We start from the raw sequence: 26390 nt of genomic DNA on the forward strand, positions 1-26390 counted from the left end.
GGGAACAAAGCAAAAAGCAGCCTGGATCAAAGGCCCTGAATGATGCGTCAGGAACTCAAAACAAGAGATAAAACAATAATGAGAAACTCATAGTTTACTACCAAAGCAGAGCAGACAGCACAATGTGTACTATGCTAAAAGTACTCGACACATGACGTGACTTCACCTCTGTCAGAACAAGTTCAAAACACCCGAGGGCAGTCAGGAGTGCCCATGGCTCTCCTAAAGCCAGCCACTCTGGTAAGCCTGAATGCCCAAGGCAGAGCACTCAGCCCCTCCACACTGGCACCACATGGGATGCAGTGCTGGCACTGCTACAATGCCAGGGTGTTTGCACAGCTGGAGCAGATGTTGCTTTCAACAGGTCTGGGAAAGGGCAGAGCAGGGGGACACACACACATCTGCCCCATGTGCGATTCACAGAAGCAAAGACGCCCTGCTCTGAGCCTGGCTCCGGGCTGAACTCCCTTCTCTGGGCAAGAGCAAGCAGCTTCCAGCAGCAGGGCAGAACACACAGCACAGGAGCAGCCAGAGCCGAAGTGGAGGCGACTGGCGGCAGGCGAGGAGGCCGAGAAGCCAGGCCGGCCAACACAACTTTGTGTGGCAGCTGCCGGCCGAGCCCTGGGACTCGCAGCAGGCAAAGGGAAACAGCAGAGCCCGGCGCGGATCACAGAACTGCCCTGCCCTCATCCCAGCCGTGGGTCCCCGTGGCACCCCAACCTGCGGGCACCCCAGCCCACAAGCACCGGGCAGCACTGCCGTGCTCACACTCAGCAGCCTGCCCCAGAACCGGACTCCCCCCCGCAGCCAGCGGCGCCCCGTAACCCAGAGCCAGCCCCTAGAGCGGGCGGCACTGGCGGCAGCCACAGACACCCCCAAACCCGGAAGGGCTCTCCGTGCCCACGAACACCCCAAAGCCGAGAACCCCCTACACCTGCCTACGAGCCGTGAGGCGCGGCGGCCACCCCCCGATCGAGCGCCTCCCGCACAGCCGGACGCCACTCCCAGAGCCGGCCGTGGCCCGAGCCCCCCGCGGCCCCGGGGGAGCCCCCGCGCCGCCGGCACCGGGCCCCGCAGCCGCCGCACTCACCGCCGGCCCGGCCACGCCGCCGCCGCCGCCGCTACGGCGACCCGCGAGGGCCATGGCGGGCGGGCGGGACGCGTTGCCGGGAGACGGGCGGGACTCTCTCCGCGCTCGGGCAGGGCCGGGCCGCGGTGCGCTGCTCCGGGGAAGGAGCGGCGGCAGAGACCCCCCGGTGCTTGTGTGAACTTCTCCGGAGGAAACCGAGCAGGGTCGGGGCCGCCGAGACGCGAAGCTCTCGGCACGGAGGTGGGCAAGCGGCCAAGGCCAGCCCGCACGAGGGAGGCCCGGGCCGGCGCTGCCCACACCCAGGGACACAACGACCCTGTGGGCCAAAGCCGCACCTGCCCTCGGAGAGAGAGCAGGAGGAGGGAGCCGACACATGAGCGTGGGGCCTCTCAGTGCGCTTTATTGTGCCTGTGGAGTGGGATCAGTGTACTAGGGGACGGTCCACAGCAGGTCCTGTGGCGGTGTCCAGGCTGGCTGTGGGGATTCTGGGTCCAGCATTGCAAATGGGAGCGGTCTTGGATCCACAAGGGCCCAGGGAGCATCTGGACTGGAGCGTCTGACACTTTCAAGATAGAAACATAGGTTCACAAAATGATTTGAGCTGTAAGGAACCTGAAAAATAATCTAATTCCATCTCCCTGCCATGGGCAAGGACGCCTCCCATGAGACCAGGCTGCTCCAAACCCCATCCAGTCTGGCCTTGAACACTTCCATGGATGGAGCAGTCACAGCTTCTCTGGGCAAATTGTGCCAGGGCCCCCACAGCTTGCTGGTACCCAGCTCCAGCAGCCTCAGCACCACCAGCCAGCTACCATCAGGGTCCTCTTGTGTCTCCCCAGATCCAGAAAATGCCAGACTTTACTCCAGCACCCCTGGACCCGTGTGGATCCAAGGCTGCTCCAGCCTGCAGCGTTGGCCCAGAATCCCCACAGGCAGCCCAGATGCCACTGCAGGACCTGCCATGCACAGTGCCCCAGTTCTGGCCCTGACCCCACTTCACCAGCACAATAAAGTGCACTGGAGGCTCTCTCAGGCCTGACAAAAGTATCTGGCCACAGGACCACTGGGAACAAAATGCTCTGTGTCCTGAAGTTTGACCTTGTGTGGCTTCTCCTTGCTTTTAAACCCAGGCCTCTCACAGGAGACTCATCGAAATGTAAAGGTTTCTGCCTGAGAAACAATAACTTTGCAATCTTTCACTCTCCTAAGGTATGGGCAAATCACAACACCACACAATTCAGTCACTTTTTCCATCTTAACACCAGACCCTGGGGCACATTGGAGATGTAGACTTGCTGAACAATTCACTTCTGGAAAGCAACAGAATTTCTCCACTTCTGTCAATGTTTACTTGTGTGCAAATATGACAACAATCTACTTGATACAGTTCTTGAACTCACATACAACCTTCAGGTCTGGTAAGGAAAACAATCCACAATTCACACATGCATTTGGTTATAGCATTGGTGGAGCTCAAGAAATAGCCTTCTCCTAGAAACCACCTCGGGAAAGCTCTTGAACTTGGCAGATCTTCCTCCTAGTCACAAGTCTGGACTTACCCAGGACTCTGGCGTACACTGCACCTGTTATCTAAGACATGGTCAAGACTGGATCCAAACAGACTGAAGAATTTACCTGAAATGAACAAGGGATTCTGTGTGGAAGAGGCCTGCTCCAGCTTCTGGATTGCTGACAATTTACCTCTGCCAGTGCTCCCAAGTCATCTCCTAACACACCTGAGCTTCCTCTCCTGTGAGTGAGAGATTCTGCAATATGCTAGGAAGCAGGTAGGGTTGGGGACACTGACACCTCTCCTTGAGACACCTTCTGGAAGCCTGTGAGGATGTCTTGTGAAGGAAAAAAGGCAACCAGAGGGAAGTATAGAGCAGAGGCCATTTACCCTCAGAAGCTTACTGAGAAGGGTACTGCTTCATCAGTTCTGGTGTTCTTTAGCAACAGTGCTGTAGCACAGGTTTTGATCCAGAGGCATGAGCAGTCCCTAGGGGAAGGCAGACCTGGCTATGGAGTGCCCAGGCAGCTGGAATGTTTCCTCAGCCAGCATCAGAGTCCACTAGGGAACCTGCCTGGACAATAACCAGACAATGGCTCAGGTACAACCAGAATAGGGAAAAGGAATGTGAAATTCAGCCTTGAAGAATTCAGGTCTGAAATGCAATTCAGGATCAGGATAGCAACCTGGACTTCCCAGAAGTCCTACAATAGTAGGTGTGGGATCCTGCTGGGAGTGGCTGCTTCCTTCAGCTCCTGGCTTTAGAGTGTTCCCAGAGATCCTCTTTTACCAACCACCTTCCAAGCCAAACTCCGGTGCTTGGGATTTTCTCACCAGCCTTTTTATGTTTTGCTTGGCCTTCCAAGGCTGGGGCATGACATAACTCCATTAGGCAGAGGCTGACAGAAGTGATTCATTCAGGGAACAAGCACCTTGGCAAGCTTGGATGTGGCACTTGGTGCCATGGTCTTGTTAAAAACTGGGAACACACTCCCGCAGCTAAAGTGATTTCAGCTTTTATTATAAGGCGTAAAGCTTAGGGGTTGAGCAGGAGCGTTCCTGATGAGTGAGGATGCTGCAGAGCTGGTGCTGGATCTTCTTTTCTTGAGCAGAGATGTTCCCGATGTTCCAGGTGGAGTGGCACACGATCCCACTGGCTCGGATGCCCCCTTTTTATACTGTTTTTTGTTCCTTTGAATTGGTTTCTGTTGGGATTCTTCATTTGCATGAAGGTTTAAGGCGCTCGATTGGGCCATTACAGCTCTGTCCAGGCTGGCTTGGAGGGCGGTGCACTTTACTTAGGTGTAATACGGTACAATGAGTACCGTATTTCTTATAACTACCCTCTAACCGCTTTTACCTTATAACCACCAAACTTTTTAACAGTATATGCTTAGCAATTATGAACTATTTCACAACAGTTTCTAACCTATTTTTGACAGTCTGGTTGACATGGTGATGATCAGTCACAGGCAGGACTCGATGATCTTCAGAGGTCTTTTCCACCCTGAATGATTCTGTGATACTGCGGTGAGGTGTCCCCTCAGGGAGAAAGAAGCCTTCAGCTGGTACTGCAGCAACCGCGCTGGGGAACGGGAGCCGCAGCCGGGGAACAGGGAACGGGGAACTGAGATCGAGGTGTGGGGAACTGAGATCGGGGCTCCGGGGCCGCCTCAGCGTTCTCCCGTGCCGGGCCGCCCCGCCCCGCCCCGTCCCGCCCGCTGCCGCCGCCGCTTCCCGCGGGCCGCCCCCTCCCTGCAGCCCCCGGGGCGCGGCCGCCCTCCTGCCGCTGTGTCGGGGCGTGCTCGGCCTCTGCCTCCTCCTCCTCCTGGTGCTGCTGGTGGCCGCCGGTGAGCGCGGGATGGTGCGGGAGCGGCGAGCGGGGTCACCCCGGTGCTCAGGGGTGGGGGGTTTGGGGGCTCCGGCCTTGCTTTCGGAAGCGGTGATCACATCCCCCGGCGAGGCTCGGCCGAAACTCCCGGCGTGGGGAGCCCCAGGCTGCGAGCTCGGCCCCCTCAGCTCTGCCGCCCGTGCCGGGGCGGGGACTGAGGAACGCGTGGTCTTGGGAGCTGAGGAACCGTGATTTTGGGGGCTGAGGAACCATGGTTTTGGGAACTGTGGAACTGTGTTTTGGGGGCCGAGGAACTGTGGTTTTGGGGGCTGTGGAACCGTGTTTTGGGAGGCCGTGGAATCGTGTTTTGGGGGCTGAGGAGCCGCGGTGTTGGGGGCACGTGGTCCCGGCGGCGGGAGGCGCCCACACGCGCTCAGCTGTTCTGGCGCGCATTTGGGTTCGTCGAAGGAAAAGTTCTGCTGAGGGAAAAGTTCTGCTGAAGTTCGGTGGGTTTGTTTTGAGCCGTGGTGTCGGCCAGCAGTGGCCTGGTGATGGGAGCTGCTGGTAACTAAGGTGAGGTAATGATGTAGTGAAGTGGCTGCGGGTTATTCTTGAAGCATCCAATCAAAAACCTTCACCTTTTCACCCCCGATACAGTAAATTCTTCCCATTTACTGGAAGATAGTATAAACACTGAAGTGCTCAGTGATGATATCATATAAAAAGCATGCTTACGTAAACTTGTTTGATGATTGTGTTCATACATCAAATGCTATTATTGATTATCGGGTTTTTTTGCAGCAGCCCTATCTGTTGCTAATTTGTTATTGTGCTTAGAGGATGGGCCGTGTGGTCTTCCCCCAACTTTGTCGTTAGAAGAGCGGATGTGACCACAGAACTTAGCTGGTGAGGTCTCAGAGAAGGAGAAGCCCTCTTTGTATTTTATATATAAGTGGTATCACTTGATCAGAGAGATCAAGATCAAATTCTGCACAAACCTGTGCAGAAAAGTTGCCTGTGATATGCAAGAAGACATTTGACTTGGTCAGAGTAATCCAGGATCACAGTTTGTTCGGGGGCTGAGCTGAAATCAGTGTGGCTGACATTGTCAGAGTTTTATCTGTAAGTACTTACTTATCTGTAAGTATTTCAAGGTTTGAGCACCAGAAGAAGGATTCTTTAAGCTGACTCGCCACCAAGGTGCTATAGCTGTAACTGTATGCAAGCTGCTCTTGAATAAATAGGGGTGTAAGTTAGCGTTTATTGCAGCGACTGGGGACTGGGAGGGAAGAGTCTGGCAGCTCTGCTTTTGAGATGGAACTTGGTCAGTGTTTAAAGGTTTTGTGTGGTACTGATGGTATGAAACCATCACGGAGATGCCCTGCAGGATAGGAGGAACCCCTCAGTAACCCGATTGTGTTGGGTTGGATGAGGGCAGTACCCATTCTCAGGTGATTCAAATAATCAAACCATCAGAAGACCGACTGGGGGAAAAGTGCCATCAGTTGATAAGCTGGAGAATTCAGTCAGTTGAGGAAGTCTCATGGATGCCACAGCTCATGGAAGAAGAGAGGAACAAAGCAGAGGCACCAAATTCTTCTTTGCTGTGCTGGGCCTGGTTGGCTCAGCTCAGCCACCCTAGAGCTGGCCTAGGCCTTTGGTTTTCCTTGCTTTTTTATTGTGCTGCAGCAGTACAATTGTGAGATGAAGGGAGGAATTTTGTTGGCTGCCCTGCTGTGTAATTTCACAAAGTATTTTGGAGTTGGTTTAGCTACCTGCCATTTCCTTGTTAGGGATAGAGGAAGGAGGGAGGAGTCAGGTGGCATTAGATGTCTGCAGAAGAACACGTGTAAGCATATGTAAAGCTGTAAAAGGTACTGTGCTATGGGTACAGAAGTTCCTCTTTGTTTCTGTTTAATGAACCTCCATATTGAAATCCTTAGAAGATTTTTGTTTTTCTTTTTACTGTTGGCTGTGACGCCTAAATATTTTTAGCTTTTATATGTTGTTCATGTATTTGTAACGTTGTAGGCTGTTAATACAAAGTTCTAACTTGTAGTACTTTTCCTGTCCTCCTTCATAGTATACCAAACCCTTATTAATACATTCTTGAAATTCTGTTTAGTCTTGACTTTAGTGTAGCAAGGACACTGTTTTGCAGCCTGTATTGTAGACACAGTAAAGTGTAGGGCAAAAAAAGATTGAGGGGAGGCTCCAATGGGGCAAAACCCAGGGGGCAATTACCTAACCAACTGCTCTTCTTACTGGGTAATATTTGTAGGTACACTAATCAACCTTAGAAAAACTGTAGAAATACTGTATTGTGTATGCATATCACCATATTGTGCACCATTAAGGCTGTCAATTAAAGACTTGCATTTATATTATCATTTTAACACTGTTTGGAAAAGTTTTGTGTTGTATTCCAGGCAACAGTATTCAGGTATTTCTTGATGCCAGAGAGCGAAGACTGAATTTTCAGATGTTGAAGTCAGTTTACATATTGTCTTTGCCTCTTTTTGTTTGCTTTCTCTGAGCAACTACACCTGAAGGATTTTGAGTTTTTTGGATGGAGTGTGGTTTAGGAGCAAGATATCAGGCTATGTCTTGATAGGAAGGAAAATGATGAATAGAAACCAGCTGACTGCAGAATTTGTCACTGAAAAATGAAGTAATACCCTTCTTGGGAAATGACTTTGCTTAACCTTTGGGAAGTATTTTTTGGTGGCAGTTAAAAGCTTTTAATTTGCCATTCTTATGGTGCACTTACTCAGGCTTGGGAGGGCAAGGGCAGAGAAAACAGCCAGTCTCTCAAGGAATGTGTCAGCCCAATGAAGTTCTGAGAAGTGTGAGATGTTCCCTAAGGGAGCCATTCTGGTACATGAACATCCCCACTGATTACCACTGGGTATTCAGGTGATGCTTGCAGTGCACCTGGACTGATTTTAGTTCTAAGAATCTGTTGTATGATATCTCTGTTTTCTGCAGTGGATTATCAGGATTAGGATTTTCTGCAAAGTAAACAAAGCAACAGATACAAACAACCAAGTCACAGGGAAATCCAAACCCACAATGAATGCAGTGGTGTTGCATCTTTTCCATCAAGTCAAATCTCTAGGAAAATGTAACATTTTATTCTAACTGATTTTCGGGCCTTTTGGTATTTTTAACTTTTTTGGCAACTCATGTTGCTCTTTGAGTCTTTACAATAATTTGGTAGCTTCTATCATATACAGTGAAGAAAGTAACACCAGCATCTCATATTTTTGTGCAGTTTAGTGCTTATGCCTGTGTGAACATCTGGATAGAAGTGCTTAATGAAGATGAGCTGCTCTGCGTGTCTGAAGTGAGTATTTGCCTCTGCTATACACAAAAGGAAATTCTTGGTTGGTAAGACCTGACCCAAGTACTTTCAGCATATTTAAATGTTAATTTAGGTGATCTGATCGGGATGAGGAGAAGACTTTGTATGATTATTCCTTTACTTACTAACAGTTGTAACTCTTCTCAGTTCTGGGTGAGGATTGTCAGGCATATATTTTGTTATTTTGGTGAGGTACAACTTGCACAATCCTGTCCTGATTTCTGCTGTGGATCTTGTCTGGATCGATACTGCTGCTCTAATGTATTCCTAAAATTTGATGAACAAAAATTCCCGTGCAATCAGCTTAATGAAAGTTATTGAGGCAAATTGAATGTATACAACACATTGCAATTCTGTCATCAAATGATAAAAACATAGTGATAATGGTTAGATGTTCCTAAAGGACCTTTCTCTTCTAGATCTCTGTCAAGGATCTACATTAATGCTTGTTACTTAACTGTAAAAAGGAACAGTGAGCTGGATAAATTAATGCATAAACTGATGTGTGTCTTCTTGATAATTTTCAAATACTTTGTTTTATTTTTCTGAAGGTCTCCTGATGCAGAAGACCCTCTGGAAACTTTAAAGAATCTCGCCGAGAAAATTAGGTAAACTGCATCCACCAACTGGTTGGGATGAAGCTTTAATATGATTTTGTTTTTACCTTTGTGGGAGGGCTGATACAATATGCATTGATGCTTGTTAAAATGATTGTTGTGTCAGTATTACCATATCATGTGGAAAGTCCTTGTTATTGAAAGCTTAACTTCCCACTTGAGGGTGCTCAAGGACACCAGAAAGGTACCCCTGGTACCTGCTCCAGATGGAGAATGTTACCAAGTGAAAGGCATCCCAAAGAGCAGAGAAGACACGCTCTAAAACCACCTCTTGTGGAGTTATTACTGTAGTCACAGAGTGGGTAATGTGGAAAATTGCTGTGGAGAATGAACGAGGCTGGTTGAGCTCACACCTGAGCTGAGCCACTTGCTTATCTTGCCCCTGGTTCAGGCAGGGCTTAACCACTGCAGGGTTTTTGGGGTGAAACACTGGCCTGAGCTCCATGTTGTCTCTGTGGAGCACAGAAGCCACATCCCTGCAGGGAAGGTGAGCATCACTCCCCTTACCCAGGCAAAGAGGACTTGTTCAAAGTACAGAGCTGCTCCTGGCAGGCCATGGTGATGAGTTGTAGTGTGGGAGCAAAGACTGTCAGAGATCCCTTAGCCAGCTGGAGGACACTGTGACACTGAAATGTCACACTTTGGTTCAGTTTGACTGAAGATAGCAGAAACCCTCTTAAAATTGGTGTTTGGTTTTCTCCATGTAGAGGATGAGAATATGGCCCCACTTGGTGGACAAATTGCTGTGCTTGCTTCTCTCTCCTCCCCAGAGCAGGAATGTCTGTCAGAGCATACCTGAGTGAAACTAAGCTTAGTTATGGAGAAGGTGAGCTTAGTAAAAACCTGTATTTGTTGATTTTTGTTGTTAATCACTGACTAACTTTAGCTGCTTAGGGCTAATGCAGTAAATGCATTTATCTACAGCTGCTGCAAATCTATGTATGGTTTATTTGGTTTTGGATGTTGCAAAACTGCCTTGGAACAGTGCTGTCAGGCTATTGTCAAATCCATACTTTTAGCACCAGAGGCAACAAAAAGAATCTCTCCTTTTAGTGTACATTACCTTTCATAAGCACTTGAAACTTGGCTAGGTCACTTTAATAAGTAATAAATTCCATTTTTTGAGATGAATTCTCTTGTTACAGGATCTCTGACTCGGACATATTTCAGGATCCTGATTTGGACTTTGGCCCCGGGTAAGCCATGCAAGCTTTTAAAATGGGATTTGTGTAGAGATTCTTCATTGTGTAATCAGGACATGTGGACCTGGCGGTGCTGAGTTAACAGTTGGATTCAGTGATCTTAAAGATCTTTTCCAGCCTAAACAATTCCATGATTCTGTGCTGCTAGAATACAAAAATAGAAATACTAGTTTGTGTCTTAAATGTGTGGAGCCCTCAAAATCTGTGTGTGTGTTGGAAGAAGGAGAGATGTGAGGAAGAAGCTGGATGCTGCTATTTAGACCATAACAGTCTCTGTATATAATAACCTGCATCCTCCCTGCTGAACAGGAGGTTGGAGCATTAGCACAGAGTCACAGAAAAGTTGGGCTTGGAAGGGACCTCTGGAGATCCAGTCCAACCCTCCTGCCAAGGCAGGGGCACCTGGAGCAGGTGACACAGGAATGTGTCCAGGTGTGACTTGAATGTCTCCAGAGGGGACACCCCACTCACTCCCTGGGCGGCCTCTTCCAGGACTCTGCCATTCTTAACATTAAAAAGTTCTTCCTCGCAATGAGGTGGAACATCCTCTGTTTTAGTTTATTTCTCTGTGCTTTAAACTCTTAGAAAATCCACAGTGGCTCTGGAAGAAAATCTGCTTTTGTTTGAAGTACCTCCTTGGTGTTCGAGCATCTTTTGCAGTTTCTATCAATATTTCTCCATCTCTTTCAATCTTGGGAAGAAGTAAATTCCTTTAAGCCTATATTGGTGATGACAGGAGTCCTGCTGTAAAAATGTGTCAGTTTTTCACAGTGCAGATGATGAAGGGAGGGCAGGGATTGATCACAGAATGTTACAGGGTTGGAATGGACATTAAGGATGATGTATTATTCCCTGCCATGGCCAAGGACACATGTCCCACTTACTGAGGGCCCATCCAGCCTGGCCTTGAGCACTGCCAGGATTGGGGCATCCACAGCTTCCATTGGCAACCTGTTCTAGTGCATCACCACCCTGACAGTAAAAACTTCCTTCCTAACAGCCAACCTAAATCTCCCCTCTTTCAATCCGTACCCATTCCTCCCTGTGCTGTCACTCCGGTTCCTGACAAAGAGCCCCTCTCCGGTTCCCTGTAGCTCCTTCAGAAAGTGCCGGGAGGTGTCCACACGAGCTTCTCTTCTCCGGGCTGAGCAGCCCCAGCTCTCCCAGCCTGTATGCTCCACATCCTTATCAGCACTCCTGGACTCGCTCCAGCACTCTCTGTTCTTGCTATGCCGGGCAGTGACGGAGCTCTGGCTCTCGGATGTCCCCGGGCAGCTTTGTGCGCTGGGGATCGCGGCGGGGCCGGGGCTCCCCTTTAAGGGGCGGAGCGGCCGCCGTGACGTGCGCGGGGCCGGGCGGCGGGCGCGGGGCCAGCGGCGGCGGCGAGCATGGGGTAAGCGGCGGGGCTCGGGGGGCTCGGGACGGGACCGACAGCTGCACGGGGAGCCCGCCCGGCCTTCCCGGCACCTCCGGCAGAGCGGGCTCGGTACCGGCTGCCAGCGGGGCCGTGCGAGCGGCGGGCGGGGGTCGGGCCGCGCTGTGTTGGTCCGGGCACATCTTCACCTGCGGGGGAAGAAGGAGCCGCGCTAAAGGCGATAGGCACGGGCATGGTGCTGTGAATGTCTTGGAGCCTTGGTCTCTGCGACAAGGAGGAGGATTTAATGTAACAAATATTTTGCAGGAGGGATTCCCCTCCTCAGCTAGGCTGATCTTGTGTCTTCAGATGTGTAGTTCCAGTACAGCCTTATCTTGAAGTCGGCTTGCTCTTTGTAAATGACAGAAAAAAGCATTTAGGAAGGAGCAGTTAAATTGTTTTAATTATCTTTGTTTTCAGCTGTGGAATGTTTTAAAAGAGAACCGTGGATGTCTCAGCATAAGAAGAGACATTTCTTCTTCCTTCTCTTTTCCTTTTCAATTACATTGCAGCTTTGAAAAATTAGTATTGTGCAAAGGCCTCGATCTGACATCAAACTTCTTGTTAGGCAATTTTATTAGAAAGGTGGTAATTACTCATAGGAATACTGTCCTTTAAAAGCCACCTGGATATGACTCTGGAAAAAACCCACATGTTAGAACTTTCCAAAATGACTTATGACTGAGCTGTCCTGTTTAGGGTGTTTCAATATTGGGAATTGCAGTGACTGGCACTGTCTGTGACTGCAGCCAGTGGGACACCAAGTAGTTTTTGTTTGGTTACAGACAGTGCCTGGAATTTGGTGTTGTGTATGTTGAGGTTTGTGCTTTTTTAACAGAGTAGTAAGCTGAATTCCTTCTGGAGAGCTGTACTGCTTCCTTGCCTGCAAGGTATTCTCCACCCTCTCTCTCTCTCTGTGCCAATTTCTTTTAAAAGGCAGGTTTTGCCTTGTTTCTTGATGACTACGTTAGTTTAATTCTTCGCTGTGGTGAGAGAAGGGCTGATGTCAGAATATTTCTTTGTATCTCCAACAAGATGAGCGTTCTCTTTGAACAGTTTGTAACATGACAGGAAGCAAAAAGGGCAACTTCCTTTAGCGCCCTGTTCCCTCTTAGGAGTTACAAATACTACCTTTGACACTGCCCTTGAGAAGGAGGTGATGATTTCCTGGCCTTTTGGGTCAGAAAGTGTGTAGTTCCCCATTCTTGCATCAGGCTGATTTCTAGATCGAGTTGCCACCCTGGCACACTGCTCACAAATCCTGTCTTGTTAAGAGAACTTCCCCTTTCTGAGGGTGAGTTACAGACTACCTGTGGACTTGCCACTGGACTCTGTGGTCTGGGTGTTTCTTCTCCCTGCTTGGAAATCCTGCCACAATTACAGCCTAATTCTAAGGACAGGGTTAGGGAAGGGCTACTGGTGGAATGTTTGTTTGTTCTTTGGTTTCATGCCTGGCTGAGCAATTTCTAGTTTGTCTGTACTTTTGCTTTTTTGCTGTGTTTATTCTGAGGTCTTCTGCAGAAGTGCAAGCAAAGCACCAGCTTTCAATAGGTTTCTTTTTAGTATCATCCTTTGATATGAATGTCTTTCAGTATTTATATTGAGTATCCAGTGCTGTTGAGGCAGGTGTGCATTTTGGGCATTTCACATTGCAAATGGTCCATATGCTGTAATCTTTGGGCATTTCAAAGACAGTAAATTACACTCCATTAGAGTGTTAATAAGGCACTTCTAAGTACTTGAAAGCATTTTGCTTCCCAGAATGCTGCATTTGGAAGCAAATGTGTAAGCATTCTAGGAAAAGTTTAAAAGTCAGGATTAACTCAGATTCAGGCCTTTTATTTTGTTGATCAGTCCTTAAAGATCATGTGGAGCTTTTAGGTCAGGGTGTAGGCACAGGTTTCATAGTGCTGACCTTGATACATTTGTCACCATTTTTCCTTGACCATAAGTGATTTCTCCAATTTCTCCTGCTAGTGAATGTGTTGTGGCAGAGGCTTACTGGAAGTTGTTTCAGGATTTTCCCCCCCATTTTGATTGTATTACTGAGTTTTCCCCTGCTTTACTCTGCTTTCAAAGATGGATTGTGAGTAGTAAGGTTAATTTAGTAAGTTTCCCCTTTTCATTCTGCTGTACGGAGTATTCTCATTTTGGGAAACTGTGGAAAAAGCAGAGCACTGATTCACCAGGTCAGAACTTGTTATTATTTTCCTTGGTAGTGTGATTACTTAGCTTTGGTATGCCAATTTTCCAATAGTGACCCTTACTGGAAAAGGAAATTAGATGACTCATATCCACAATTCAACTCATTGTGAAGTATTTGAATGTTTAAGGAGGTGGAGCAGTTCAGAACATCTGTATCAGTTACAGAAGAAAATAATGTCGTTGGGGCAGCTGATACTGGAAACAAAACTTCACATTGTCTGTGTACACAGTTAATTTGGCTCTGTTTCTGAATGAATTTCTGCCTATAAGTTACAGCAGATTGTGTAACAGGTACAGTAATGCCTGAGGCAAGGCTGTTCCTCCTTATGAGAAGGGGAAGGCAGAATTTCCATTTTCCTGGGAAGCTTTGGCCAGCAGAGACAGACCAGCCTTGCTGGATGGGGATGTGCTCATTTGGGGTTTGAGCCATGTTGTCTTGTGGCTTCCTTGTCCTTTGGTGATACAGAGAAAATCCATGCCTGGTTGGAATGTGGCATCTGCAAGAGGCTGCTACAGGCTAACCTGGCAAACCCAGCATCTTTGTAACAGTGAAAGATATGATTATCCTGGTTTTCTTTGTCTGGTTTAGATATTTTAAAGCCCATATTTTCTCCACAGACAAGGTCAAAAATGATATTGAACTGTGCCCTGATTCTTCTCCCCTGCTATCACACTATCAGGGACTCCAGTTTACACTTTCTGGTATATTTGGATACTCCAGGATCTGTAATAGGTAAGAAAGTAAATAATGAAGATAATTACAGAATGACAGAATTGTTGGGGTTGGAAGGAACCTCTGGAGATCATCTAGTCAAATCCCTCTCCAAGGCAGGGTCACCTGGAGCAGGATACACAGGGATGTGTCCAGGTGGGTGTGGAAGGTTTCCAGAGGGAAGACTGCATAAAAATTGGGAAAAAGCTTGCAGAAATGTAAGCAGTCTCTGTTTAATGAGCAGAGGATTTCTTTTCCAGTGCTGGTCCTTGATATTTTCTGTAATAAATGAGTTAAACTGCATCCAGCCTGTTCTGTCAGGCTCGTGTTCAAGCACAGGCTAATCTCACCAAGGAGTGTAAGCGTCTTGCCTGGAAACAACTGAGGCTTGGATTTGAAGCTACTTAAAGAAATGTTTCATGCTTTTTACTAGCCTGAAAAGTAAACATCAGCTTGCACAATTAGCAGTGGGAACTTGCATTGCATTTGGTTTTGTGTTCAGTGTGTTCTTGGTGAAGAAGCAGCTTGAAGGTGGCAGAGGGTTCTGAGCTGAGGTCTCTGCTGCTGTAGGCACTTCAGGTTTCGTTTCCTCAGAAACCAGGCAGGAAGGAGAGGTTGAAAAATGCTGCCCTGCTGCAAGAGGCAGATGTGCATGGCTGGGTTAGTGTGCCCGGCTAACCACAGAGGGCTGGGTGACAGCAACAGCCTGAGCACACAGGGACACAGCAAGATTGATCACTTGGATTCTGTTCAGTTCATTTTCCTATGCTTTGTGCTTCACTGACTGTAGCTACCTACCAGGATGGAGTGTTCCCTGTGGCTGTGGGTGTTCCTGTGCCTCTGTGTAACTCTGAAAACAGCAAATTTTTAACATACCAGCTGGCTCTGGAGAGAGCTTGTGCAAGAGGTTGCAGGTAGGGTAGGATCCTATTGCCCAAGAAACAGAGAATTCTTTAAAAACATGTTTAAAAGACCATAATGGCTATTTATGAGGATCTGTAAAAATTTGAGCATTTTGAGCACCAACTCTGCTTTTTCAGATACTGCCATAAAAAAAGCCATGGCCTGAGGTGTAGCTGGATACATTTGCCACAGGTTGTGTTTGTAGATGTATTATGGAAGGAGGAGAATACCCTCAAATTGCCCAGCCTTTTAAAACTGCAGCTGAAAGGTCTTCTGTGAAATAAACAAATTGGTTTAATTTCAGGAAATTACCAATTGTGTAGAAATTGGCCTTTTGACAGAAGCTTTGTATTCAAAACATTTTATACCATTCATTTTTGATGTGATACACCTCTGTTTTTATTAGCATGATCTCTGGCTCTCAATTCCACTGAGAAGTAAATTTAAAAACCTCCTTTTGTTTTTTTTAGGGTGTGAAAGGCACTAGTCATCAGAGTCACTTTTGTGATTCTTTTGGTGAAGGTCTCATTAATAATCAATGCCATTTAAAAGAAGCAGTGGTTGGCCAGATGTGACCTCTGCAATGGTCTGTTCTTGTTTGTACAGTGTTGGATTTTCCTTGATGATCCTTGTTGTGCTGACTAATATTCCAGAAGAGAAGGGGAATGTGGGGCAGGATGTCTCTTCATAGCAGTACAGGATAATTAATTGATGTAATTCAAACTTTGCTCCTGCCTCAACACAGTATTTGGAGATTTTATATATGTGATGATACATGAGTAACGTGGGTAAAGAAGGTGTGTTTCCTATAAAAGCTGGGTTATGAGGCAGGCAAAGCAGGTGGGTGTAACCCAGTCCAAACTTCCTTTTACTGCAGCTCCAGTCTGTTTGGCAAGTCATACACCAGGCTTCAATTTGCCAGGAAAAAAAAATACTTTAACTCTTTGACCAAGTTAGTTTCTAATTAGTTGTTTAAATCTGCTGCTAGAATTAGTATGATACTGGCAGTAGCAAATTCATAATCTTGCCATTTTTGTGGCAAATTTTTTTTGTAGCACTTAGTAGTTTTTTTGTTTGGTTTGGAGGGTTTTTTTTTTTTCAGTTAAACTTGTTCTGCTAATTCAGTTAACCATCTAAGAAAAATCCTTCCCATTGCCAGATTTGAATTTGGGTGTGGGGGTAACATCCTGTGTCCTTGAAGTGGGTGGTGGGAAGGGAACTGACTCATGTTGTTTGCCTTAAATATCTGTAATCATTCTACATTCTCTTTTTGCCACTAAAGGAAAAATTGAAATTTATTTCCCACCTGCAGAAGCAAATGCCTTTAATTCTGTTTAAGGGCAGTTTGTATGCTGAGTCCAGAGGACTGAAAATTATCTTGGGGCCTGCCTGAAGCTGCAGTGTTAATTCTTGCACTGCTGGTGAAAGACTTCAGTCCCTCTCAATGCAGCATTGACTTTTCCCCTTGTTATGTGCATATTTTAATGCATCAGTTATTTACAGAAATTACTCTGTTTTCTACAAAGTGTACAATAATAGATTTCCTGGCAAACTTCACCAGAAAATTGTATTTTTAGGATGTATTACAAAGGGATTTATACACATAGACATATTTAGTACAAGTGCACTCTTTAAGGACCAAGAAAAGATGCTTGTATACATATTCCATAATAACCTGTTGGATCAGGGTGTCAGATGTCTGAGTAAGACCACAAACTGCAGGAAGTTCCCTCCCTGCCACTTTCTCATAAAGGCTGCTTAAGAACACGTTGTGCTAAACATGTTCTTTTTAAAAAATGAAGAATTAACAAAAAATAATGTAAATATAATATTAAAAAATAGTAGTTAGCTTAGTTCCAGTAGGTCTTTGTGTATAAAATTGAAGTTTATTATTTTGGGCTCAAGGTAATCCACATCAGACTCTTATTTGCACAAACAGCTAAAGGCTCCATTCAGCACATATTTAGCAAACTTCTTCCTGTAAGGTTCTTGCCTTCTCTTTTCTGTAGCACTCTGGCAGTTTTAGAATTTCTTGCTCCCCATGGCATTATTGTTGTTTTAGCTCTTTCTCAGGGCAGAGCTGGGTCCCTGGGCTGTGCTCAGTTTGGGCTCTCGGGATGCAGCTCAGGGCTGTTTATACTGCAGGTAAACAATGGGCTTGTTTTGCTGGGGCTCCCCTTGCAAACTCCTTTTGAGGCTACCCAGAAAGAATTATGGAAAGTAGTGCTGGGTTTTAGGGGTCTTCATTTAATGTGTCCCTGCTAGAGCAGTTTGCAGTCAGTGGTGGCTTGAACTGGTGCTGCTCTCAGGGGTTTGTCAAAATAAAGTGAAAAAACCCTTTTCACAACATTAAGGACTGAACCCCAGGAGAGACACTCTGAAGTGCTAATTGAGTTAACATTTGTCTGAAACACCAGACACCACAATTCCAATCCACACTTCACTGCATTGCAGAGCTCCTAAAATGACTGTGCAGTTTCTCAAAGCTGCCAGTCTGACGAAACAACCAAGATTTTGCAGAATTGAAACCATGCTGCCCAGGCTGACTCTTTGGCTGCCTGTTGCCTGCCACAAGAATCACTTGGAAACTTCCTGATCATGTAGAGATCCTGTTCTGGGGAGGTGGCCAAGGCTGCACCAGCAATTACTGTGATTGCTCCTGCACCAGGAGGCTTCACTCTGGTGTGGGTTCTGATTGTTTGTGCTGAAGCTCCTGGCTCTGCTAAATTAGGCTGCTCCCTCTTGCAAGTGTTAAAATCAGGCTAATGTTTCCCTGTGAGTTTGCTTTCTGAGTAATAGTAAATTATTTTCGTTTCATCTTTAGGAAAGTGGTTCTTATGTTTTGATTTTTTACGCTAAAACATTCAACTGAGCAAGTGTGTTGCTAGTAAAATTTTAAAAACGAATCCCTCTGAAAGGCTCAAAAAAAAAAGCATTATTTTCCTGCTGAACTTCACAGGCAGAATGTGGCAGTGCCTGAAATGTTAGTTAGGCATCTCTGTCTGGGGACTTGTTTGGGCATGCCCTACACCTGAGTCAGGGTATTCATGTGGATATTTTCCATTTCTGGGAATTGGATCCTTTTCTGGAGCACTAAGGAATGACATGCATATACTCAATTTTTTATTTTACTTTTAGGAATGGCCTGAATTATCTTTTGAAGTCTCTCCAGACCACCCTGTGTTACAGCCATAACTCACTGTTTGTAAATGTTTGTTTTGAAAAGCAGCAGTGCTTTTGAAAAGAGCCTTGCCAATGTGTTTCTCGAAGCATGGAACAAATCTTGGAATAGATTAAAACTTGCACAATAAAAAGGCTGCTTAAGCTAATTTTTCATTACTAGGTGGTCTGATTGTTCATTTGGATATTTTTTTCTGTTTTAAGACAAAACTTTTGGTGTGTCCTACTCACATGAAGGCATAGATATGAAAACTTCCTTTGTATCAGCTTACAAAATGTCACTGAGTGATTCTAACTATTAAGAAGAGTTAAAAAACGTTGCTGGAATCAAAACTTTGATATTTGAAAATGCTTTAAATAAACTCTAAATTTTTTTTTCCATTTGACTGTTCAAGATCTCCAACATGAACAAATGCCTTGAGAATTAACTTCTGGAAATAGTATTATTTAGATCCTTGGTTCTCACATTTTAATATGTCTATTGCATTTCATTCAGTCCTGAAAGGGGAAAAATAGGCAAGTAACTAGGCTCCCTTTATGTGAGCTGATAGATATACTGAATAATTAGACAGCTTTAAAGTGAGTCTGAGAGACATTCTCATTACAGATACACTTCAGTGGTGAGATGATGGGGTAAAAGTGGAGGTGGGGCAAGGCAGGAGAGAGGTGGTGATAGGAAAGGGCAGGATGTTATCTCTCTATTTTTATAAATGGAATAAATCTCTCCATATTTGCTTTTCTGTACATTTTATGAGAAGTTACAGTTTGTCATTGCTGCACTAAAACCACTGTTAGGTTTGATTTTGTTTTTTATGAAATCATTGGCAAAAGTTCACTTTCCTGTGAAGAGAAAGAAGCAGGAAATGTCAGTGAATGAGCTCAAGCTGTTTATAACTGTGCTTTATTTAGCCTATGGCATATAGAATGTGGGAGTCTGGAAAGCTGGATGTGACTGACGCCAGCAGAGCACTGAACTGCTGCTGTGGCCACCCTGACTGCTGCACTCTGACCTTTGCTTGCAGAATTCAGGCTCAGGTGTGCTTTTGGTTTCGTTGGCCTTTGTTTTCTCATGATTAACCATTCAGGGGAAGAATCTGTAAGCAACAATCCCTCACGTTTCTTTTTCATTTATGTACAATGCTAACAGTAATTAAATTATCATTTAGTGTGAATATGGTTTATTCCAAATATTTTAGAGCCCTTTAGGCACCTGATGAGTCTCCTTTTAGGCAGATTCATCAGGTGAAAGCAATCAAATGAAACAATTTTTGTCTAAGAAGGGACTTAGCACACTGCAAGGGAGTATTTATACAGCACCTGGAATATCTTGTCTCCTAAAGGTTACAAGGTTCACTGAGTATATTGAGCACCATTCTGACTTCACTTGACCATCATCCATTAGTGTCAGCCCTCCTGCACCTTTTTCAGTAGTGGGATATCACTTAAATGCTCAAGAAGTGCTGGGACCAGTACTCCTTGGGCAGTAAAAAAGACATTATTACAGTAGTGACTGACCATGCAGAAATTCCAAAAGAGTATTGCTAGTTGTAGTTGTCAGTAAAAATATTTAAAAAAAAAAAAAAAGTATTTTTGGAGAACTCCAGTGTGGAAAGAGAGTGTTGATGACATGAATTACAAGTTCACAGCACTTACTGTTTTTTCTGTAAATGTTTCTATTTTATGCTGTTCTAAGACATTAGCCTGCATGAGCCCAAGCACTGGCAGGAAAATTATCTGCTGTGCAGTAGGTGATAAAAATGCCTGCCAGTAACCAGTTGTTGCACTCCTTAAAGAACTGAGGAGAGCTAACTCCTCTCTGTTATTTGACTTGCTGGGCTGTCTCTGAAAGTTCATAATTTGGTCTGCAGCAATCAGACAGTGTTTCAGTGGGCAGGAGTGGATCTCACAGTGTTTGCACACACAAACACAGAACTCCAACCTGTACACCTGAAACACCTGCACCTCAAACATGTGTCTGCATTTAACCCTTCTGAAGATGGGTGCAGAATGTCCTGTCCTTGTGTCCTGGCTGTGTCATTTTGCCAAGGACACAAGTGATCCAAATGCCCAGGGTGTCTCTAACGATGTGGTGAAGATGAGGACCTGGTGTGTTGGCTTTTTAACTTTGCTTTTGTTGTGTTCCTTATAAGAGGTAGCAAATAGGAGATACCTGCTTCATTGAGCAGAAAACTTTATTAAAAACTAACAAATGGAGCCCATGGTCAGTGTTTTTATCTGTTGATGGCCCTCAGCTTGGCTGCAGATGGGCTTGTGCTGTTTTTTCTCCTTGTATCAGAAGTTAATTTAGTTGTGATAGATAATGGGGGCTGTTCCAGTTTCCTGCTGTGCTCAGTAATTTATGATGAGTAAATATTTCTCCACTTTGTCTCAATTTTTTCTGGTATCTTTGATTCTGCCCAGCCTTTGCTAAAGTTCTAAGAAGTTCATTGTCTGTACCAGTGAAGAATTTTAGTTGTCTTTGTTAGCCCTAATCTCTTTCCTTGACACAAGAATTTCTTAGCATAGTTCACTACAAAGAAGGTGTTTTTCCTTTTCTGGAGAAAAAACCCAAGGAAGAATCTGGAAAACTTCTTTGCTTTGTCTGTGCTGCTGTTGCTGGAGAATAGCTGTGTATAAAGGAAGTAAAGTCAGCTTCCCTAGTGAGTGAGCTCTTTCAGGGTGGGTCCAAAGTGGAAATAGGAGAAAAGAAAAAGCTCTTGGCTGCTGCACAAGTATCAGAAATTGCAGTTGACATTTCTTGTCCTGCAGTTTCTGAAGGTGTCTGTAGTTTGTCACAGGTGTTCTTGCTGTTTCTTGAGAACATTGGAATCAGGATTGTGATTCAGTGTATGAATCCATTGAGTGCAGTTCTCTCTCTTTTCTTCCTGTCTTGAAATCACATTTGTATTTTGCTTTTTACACCAGCTTGGAAAGAAATGGGATTTTTTGGATGGTGATGAGCTGGCTGTGAGCTTACTGTGCTGAAGTGAAGATAATGCTCATGAGGATGAGAGGGCACTTAAAGCTGAGTGTTTAGGAGTGTGTGTTTGGGTCAGCATCTCAAAAATGTTCTGTGCAAATAAATGGGGCAAAACACACACGTGTTCCTCAACACATTGTTTTCACCTTTACATCCTGTGGTTGTGTTGCAGTAATCCATTTATTTTCCTGGCAGTGTCTCTGACACTTACTTCAGGAGGCTGCAGCAGTTCCTGCTTCCTGTATCCCATTCAGTACTCCATGGCAGTATCCATAGTGCTGCATTTAGTGCTTCACAGAATCAGGGCTCAGTCAGATACAGTTACAATTTCATACAGTCATTGTATTTGACTCAAGCTATTTCTTCTCCCTTTTGCAGAAACAGAATAAAATTGATGCAACCTCTCTTAAAGTGAAAGAATGCATTTTAAATTGAGCCTTTCTATTTGTCAGTGCTCGGCTTACTAGGGGTTAAGTTGCTCTAGAAGACACTGAGGTGAGATCTGTTAAATTTGGGCTAGGGCAAAGCATTTTGCAATTCTTTTTGTCAGTTTTTTAACCTTCCAGTGTCACTGATACTCAAATGCAATTTTCACATTTGGTGGGTGTTTGGTAGCCAAGTGAAAATTGCTGGATGCAATGGAGATGTTTTTTTCTTTAAAGCTGTTAACAGGAAACTGAGCAGGGGAAAAAACCAAAGAGAACTCTGTAGCCAAAATCTCTACCAACAAACAAAAACAGGATGGATGTGAAAATGGCTCTCTAATCTTCATTTTATAGCTGATTGTTCTTTAAAGCTGACTTCCTGCAATTGTCCCAAAACCAATGCATGGTGTGTTTTCTAAGAAAGAAGGGTGCTGGAGACTTTGGCTTCCATGGAAGATGGGCTTTATTGATTTCAGACAGTAGGAAACAGATAATGTCATTTAGCACTTTAAGGGGATTGTCACTGGCTTTGCTGTGTGGTAAATAGAACTTGTAAAGCTTTGAGAGGTGACTGGTTTTGTCTGCCTCCATCATTTGGTGCTCATCACAGGGGTCAAAGCTGTTGTAATCTCTGGTCTTCCCATAATAAATGTGGGAGTTTTAGTCCCACATTTAGTTTTAGTTTAGTTTTAGATACAGTGTTTCTGTATCCTATAATGTAACCTGGCATACTTGATATTGCACTAAAGTCAGGATTTCAGTTCTTCCTAGCTGTATGAAACATGGATTCTAAAATACCTGTTTACAGAGGCCAAGGAATGTGCCAGGAATCTCTTCAGGGCTGAGATTGTCTTGAGTTTGAGACTGGGAGGTCTTAGGGAATGTGGGAAGAACTTGCTGTCACCCCAACAGGTGGGGTGCTTCATTATGGGCTTGCTCTGAACCTGTGTGTTCACACTAAAACAGCAACAGTCACAGACTAAAATGAGAGGGACCAGAGACCCCTTGTCAGGGGTGGTTCAGCTCCCCTGCCTCAGCAGACCTGACCTCCCTCAGCACTGCCTTGCACAGTTGTTTCTTAGTCCAATAAGGACTGAGAGATTGGAGGTGGAGCAATGTGTTTGCTGCAGGTTTGGTTAAGGAGTGACTCTTACCAGTTCTGTGGTCTCTGTCTTGCAGTTTTGGAACCCTCATTGCCATTGGAGTTACTGTTTTTGCAGTGATTGTTGTCACTATTATTCTGTGCCTCACCTGCTCCTGTTGCTGCCTGTACAAAGCATGTCGACGCCCACGCCGTGAGTAGCTCTGGATTTATTTTCTTCTTCACATCTTTGAAAAAGATTTTTTTTTTAATCCCTCCTGGAAAATTGTGTTCCTATAAGAGGTGAAAATACTCTGCTCAGAAGTTGCAATACCTAAACATTAAAAATCAGCATTTAAGCAGCTTCAGAATGTGAGGTTGCAGAGGGATATTTTGGAATATTTCCTGAGCATTTAGAAGTTCTCTTCCATCCCACCATGTGGAGGGGGTCTGGGAGTTGTTGGGGGTTTTTCTTTAGGGACCACCAGCACTAACCCTGTTCCTTTTCCTTGCTGTAGCTGTGGTGACCACTGCCACCACCACGACCGTGGTTCACTCTGCCTATCCCCAGCAGCCTGCAGTGCCACCCAGCTACGCAGCAGCTCCGTACCAAGGCTACCAGCCCGTGGCTGTGCAGCCTCAGCCAGGCATGCCTGTGGCTCCCTACCCTGCCCAGTACCCTCCCCCTTACCCCACCCAACCTGCAGGACCCCCAGCTTACCATGAAACTGTGGCAGGTAAGGCAGCACCAAGTGCTCCTCATCTCCTGAACAGCTCAGAGACAGCTGCTCTGGAGCAAATCTTCTGTTATTTACATTTATTATTGTCTATGGCTGCGTTAATACAAATGTAAACAAATCTTGTAAAGCTCAGGTTGTGGTGGATGATGTTATTCACCCTGGTGGAAATTTCCCTCTCACTGTTTCTGTGTTAAGCATTGCCAGAGGAGGTGTGAGCTGGAACTGCACTGGCAAAGTTTGGCAATGTGTGGGACTGTCAGCAGATCCAGTAGAACATTTTACTAATTCAGCTGACATTTAATATTAAAATCAAAGTCAATTAACATACATACATACATATATATGTATACACGAGTTGGATGTTTCCACATTCCCTTTCTAATTTAGTATCTGTGAGCTCTATTCTATAAGAGCATGTAGTGACAGGACAAGGGGGAATGGATTCAAACTAAAGGACAGCAAGTTTAGATTAGTTATTATTATATATATATATAAAACTAGTTATTAGATTAGTTATTAGGAAAAAATTGTTCACTGTGAGGTTTGTGAGGCCCTTGCACAAGTTGGCCAGAGAAGCTATGGACACATCAGAAGTGTCCAAGGCCAGTTTGGATGGAATCCTGAACAGCCTGGTCTCATGGAAGGTGACCCTGCCCATGACAAAGGGATTGAAAGGAGAAGTCTGTTGACAACTTGCAGTTAAAATTATCAGAATCTTTTTTCTTCAGCTCTCCTTTCACAGCATTGTTTTCATACAGCCTTATTGTTGCAATGACTAATTCCCACTTCTGCTAGTAATAGCTGTTCTCTGAGCAATTGGCTCCAGACTGCTCAAAGAGGCCAAAACTGGGCTTTTACCTGCAGGATATTCAAGTTCTCTTACAAACCTCACTGGTCATCCTTTTACATAACAAAGTATAGTCCTGACTAGTAGATAATGCCCTTAGGAAGTAACTTCCAGGACAGCTTGGATATAAAATGGCTTTTCATGGTGTGAAAGATTTGCAAACAGTTAGAAATTGTATATTAATAATGTGCAAACCAGCCCCACATGTGAAAACACTGACTTGGCAGGACTGTTGACTCTGTTTTTCTGTTCTAAATGCCAAAGAAGCTGTGGCTTTTACAGGATTATGCCAGAGTGCTTTGGCTTCATCTTTTTCATATGAGGGAGCCAATAAATTAGTCATTTCACTTCTCCTGCTCTCTGGTTTCTCAGGCTGTTGCTGGTTTTAGTTTTAAAACAGTTGTTTTGTTCAGGGTTTTTTTGGGTTTTTCTTTCTGGGAATGTACCCCAAAGCACTTTCCATGTTGGCAGCTGGAAGTGCCTCACAGTGAGAGTTGTTCCCTTCATTTCTCCTGCCTGTTAACCAAGGAGCAGCTGTTAATTGTGTCATGTGCCAGGGGAGAATACCTGCTCTGCCACACAGGAGCCAAGCCCACTCACTTTACAGATCAGCACAAGATAACCACACTTGCACTTTCCAGGGATCTGATCAGGTGCTGCTTGAACAAACTTGTGCTCTTTGACAGAGCTGAAAATGGAGATGCCACTTGAGAGCAGCTTTTCTCAGCACAGTAGAAAATAAGGATCTCCTCCAAGGGATGCACATCTGGTACATAAGTCAAACTCTTTCATGTGCTTAGTAGTGGTGAGATATTTTTTCCCTTCTATTCTACTTCCTTAATTAATTTTTTGGCACTTAGCAGGAAAGCATTTTCCTTGCAGGAATCCTAATATGATTTCTCTAGTCCTTTTACCAGTGGTTTGTTTTTTTTCCTCAGCACACTGTCAGGTATATCCTCTTGTATGTGCATCCCTTACTTCCACTGGCTGTTTTTTGAGCCAGATCTGTTCCTTTTATTTTAGGTTAGGTTCTCCCCTAAAGGCTGCTCATGTACACTCAACATCAAAAAAGTCCCAAAGCCAAAAAGAACAAAAGTTTTTGTGCCCTTACTTCTGAAATGCAGATGTTTTATGACAAGCTGTTTTCAAGTCCAATTAAGATGCTGGCTAGTTTGAACCTTTTAACTGTGCACTCAAAACAGAAGTTGCCATTTTATATGTAGAGTTCAGAATGTACATGTTACAAATCTGTTTTTTTCTTGTGTTTTCCTTTTGCAGCTGGTGCTGGAGCTCCTTACCCCACCCAGCCTCCTTACAACCCTGCTTACATGGATCCTCAGAAGCCCACCTATTGAAAAGCTTCTGCTGTGCTTCTGCATACAAAACTTTTCAAAATATCATTTGTTCTGTTTACACCATGCTCCTGTACTATATTTTTCTGGAAGACAACAATTTTTTGTTAAAGTAGAGTGAAAATCAGTTCAGTATCTTCTTTTTTTTCATGCTCCAAGGGAGGAGTATTTTTCTTGCAGAAGTTGATTTATACCTCAAGCAAATACAAAAAGAGATTTTGCTCTAGATCCAATGAGAGAAGCAAGAAGAAAGAGTATTTCATAAATACACAACCACAATACCATTTGCTGTGCAATAATTTTGAGAGGAATGGTCTAATATGAGCATTGTCAAATACCCAAAGCTGTAGCAATCTTTTGCACAGTATTAAAATGTAAAATCCTAACCTCTAAGAAACTACCTGATACATGTTATGTAAGTTCTGCCTGTTTTGAAGCTACTATTTTTAGGTAAGCTACCATTTAATACATTTCATTTATCATTCAAAAGGGAATTTTCCTTTTTTGCATCACATTTGCCTTTGGTAAGGAGTAGTGTCCACCATGTTTAATTGCCTTTGAGCTAGTTCTAAATAGCATGAGTTGGTTGTTTCCTTGTTTTCTGTCCCAATTTTAAGGTTTATAAACTGTGCCTCCACTGGGTGTTATAGCTAGAAATCAACAGACTCTCTGCCACTTAAAGGACCAAATAGATCAAAAGCTGAAACCCTGAAAAGTTATTGGATGAGTATTTCTTGTTCAGCTAGTATTGGACAAACTTAATTGAGTAATCTTTTGTTGATGAGTTTGGAATTAAAATCAGCCCCTTAAAGACAGGTTAACAGAGGTACCTTGGCAGCCTCCTCATAGAGAAGGAATTCTTGTACAGGAGGGATGGGATATCAGCAGAAGATTGGGGTTTTCAAATGCTCAGGGTTTTCCCACTGTCTCTAGTGGG

At 44.8% G+C, this 26390-nt stretch overlaps 3 protein-coding genes across 4 annotated transcripts in view; 2 read left to right on the forward strand and 1 right to left on the reverse strand.

Moving 5' to 3' along the window:
• Positions 1-1154, reverse strand: part of RNF123 (ring finger protein 123) — a 48405-nt gene extending 47251 nt beyond the window's left edge. Inside the window, exon 1 of one of the 2 annotated variants that reach the window (XM_054280696.1) lies at positions 1091-1154. The gene's annotated coding sequence lies outside the window, so the exon portion shown is untranslated. Of the gene's footprint in view, positions 1-934; positions 952-1090 lie in introns of those variants that run through there. The other variant, XM_054280697.1, reaches the window with a different exon arrangement.
• LOC128939958 (basic salivary proline-rich protein 2-like) lies at positions 214-4454 on the forward strand. Its single transcript, XM_054281216.1, has 4 exons — positions 214-240; positions 482-1408; positions 1930-1970; positions 4148-4454. The coding sequence occupies exons 1-4, from the start codon at positions 214-216 to the stop codon at positions 4452-4454; spliced, it is 1302 nt and encodes a 433-aa protein (XP_054137191.1).
• On the forward strand, positions 4432-26162 carry SHISA5 (shisa family member 5). Its single transcript, XM_054280700.1, has 7 exons — positions 4432-4464; positions 7706-7777; positions 8347-8403; positions 9558-9608; positions 22613-22728; positions 23033-23251; positions 25380-26162. The coding sequence occupies exons 2-7, from the start codon at positions 7749-7751 to the stop codon at positions 25454-25456; spliced, it is 549 nt and encodes a 182-aa protein (XP_054136675.1). The 5' UTR covers positions 4432-4464; positions 7706-7748; the 3' UTR covers positions 25457-26162.
• Positions 26163-26390: the final 228 nt, after the last annotated feature.

This window comes from Melozone crissalis, unplaced genomic scaffold (genome assembly GCF_028551555.1).
Source record: "Melozone crissalis strain CALT ecotype California unplaced genomic scaffold, PUWL_Pcris_2 ptg000029l_1, whole genome shotgun sequence".
Lineage (NCBI taxonomy): Eukaryota > Metazoa > Chordata > Aves > Passeriformes > Passerellidae > Melozone > Melozone crissalis.

Excerpts from the sequence above, each read along its gene's own strand:
- SHISA5 (XM_054280700.1), top strand. The coding sequence starts at position 7,749 with ATGAAGATGAGCTGCTCTGCGTGTCTGAA. Across the intron at positions 7,778-8,346 it reads AGCTGCTCTGCGTGTCTGAA|GTCTCCTGATGCAGAAGACC; the intron begins GTGAGTATTTGC and ends ATTTTTCTGAAG. Across the intron at positions 23,252-25,379 it reads TTACCATGAAACTGTGGCAG|CTGGTGCTGGAGCTCCTTAC; the intron begins GTAAGGCAGCAC and ends TTCCTTTTGCAG.
- LOC128939958 (XM_054281216.1), top strand. The coding sequence starts at position 214 with ATGGCTCTCCTAAAGCCAGCCACTCTG. Across the intron at positions 241-481 it reads TCCTAAAGCCAGCCACTCTG|AGCAAGCAGCTTCCAGCAGC; the intron begins GTAAGCCTGAAT and ends TCTCTGGGCAAG. Across the intron at positions 1,971-4,147 it reads ACTCCAGCACCCCTGGACCC|GGAGAAAGAAGCCTTCAGCT; the intron begins GTGTGGATCCAA and ends GTGTCCCCTCAG.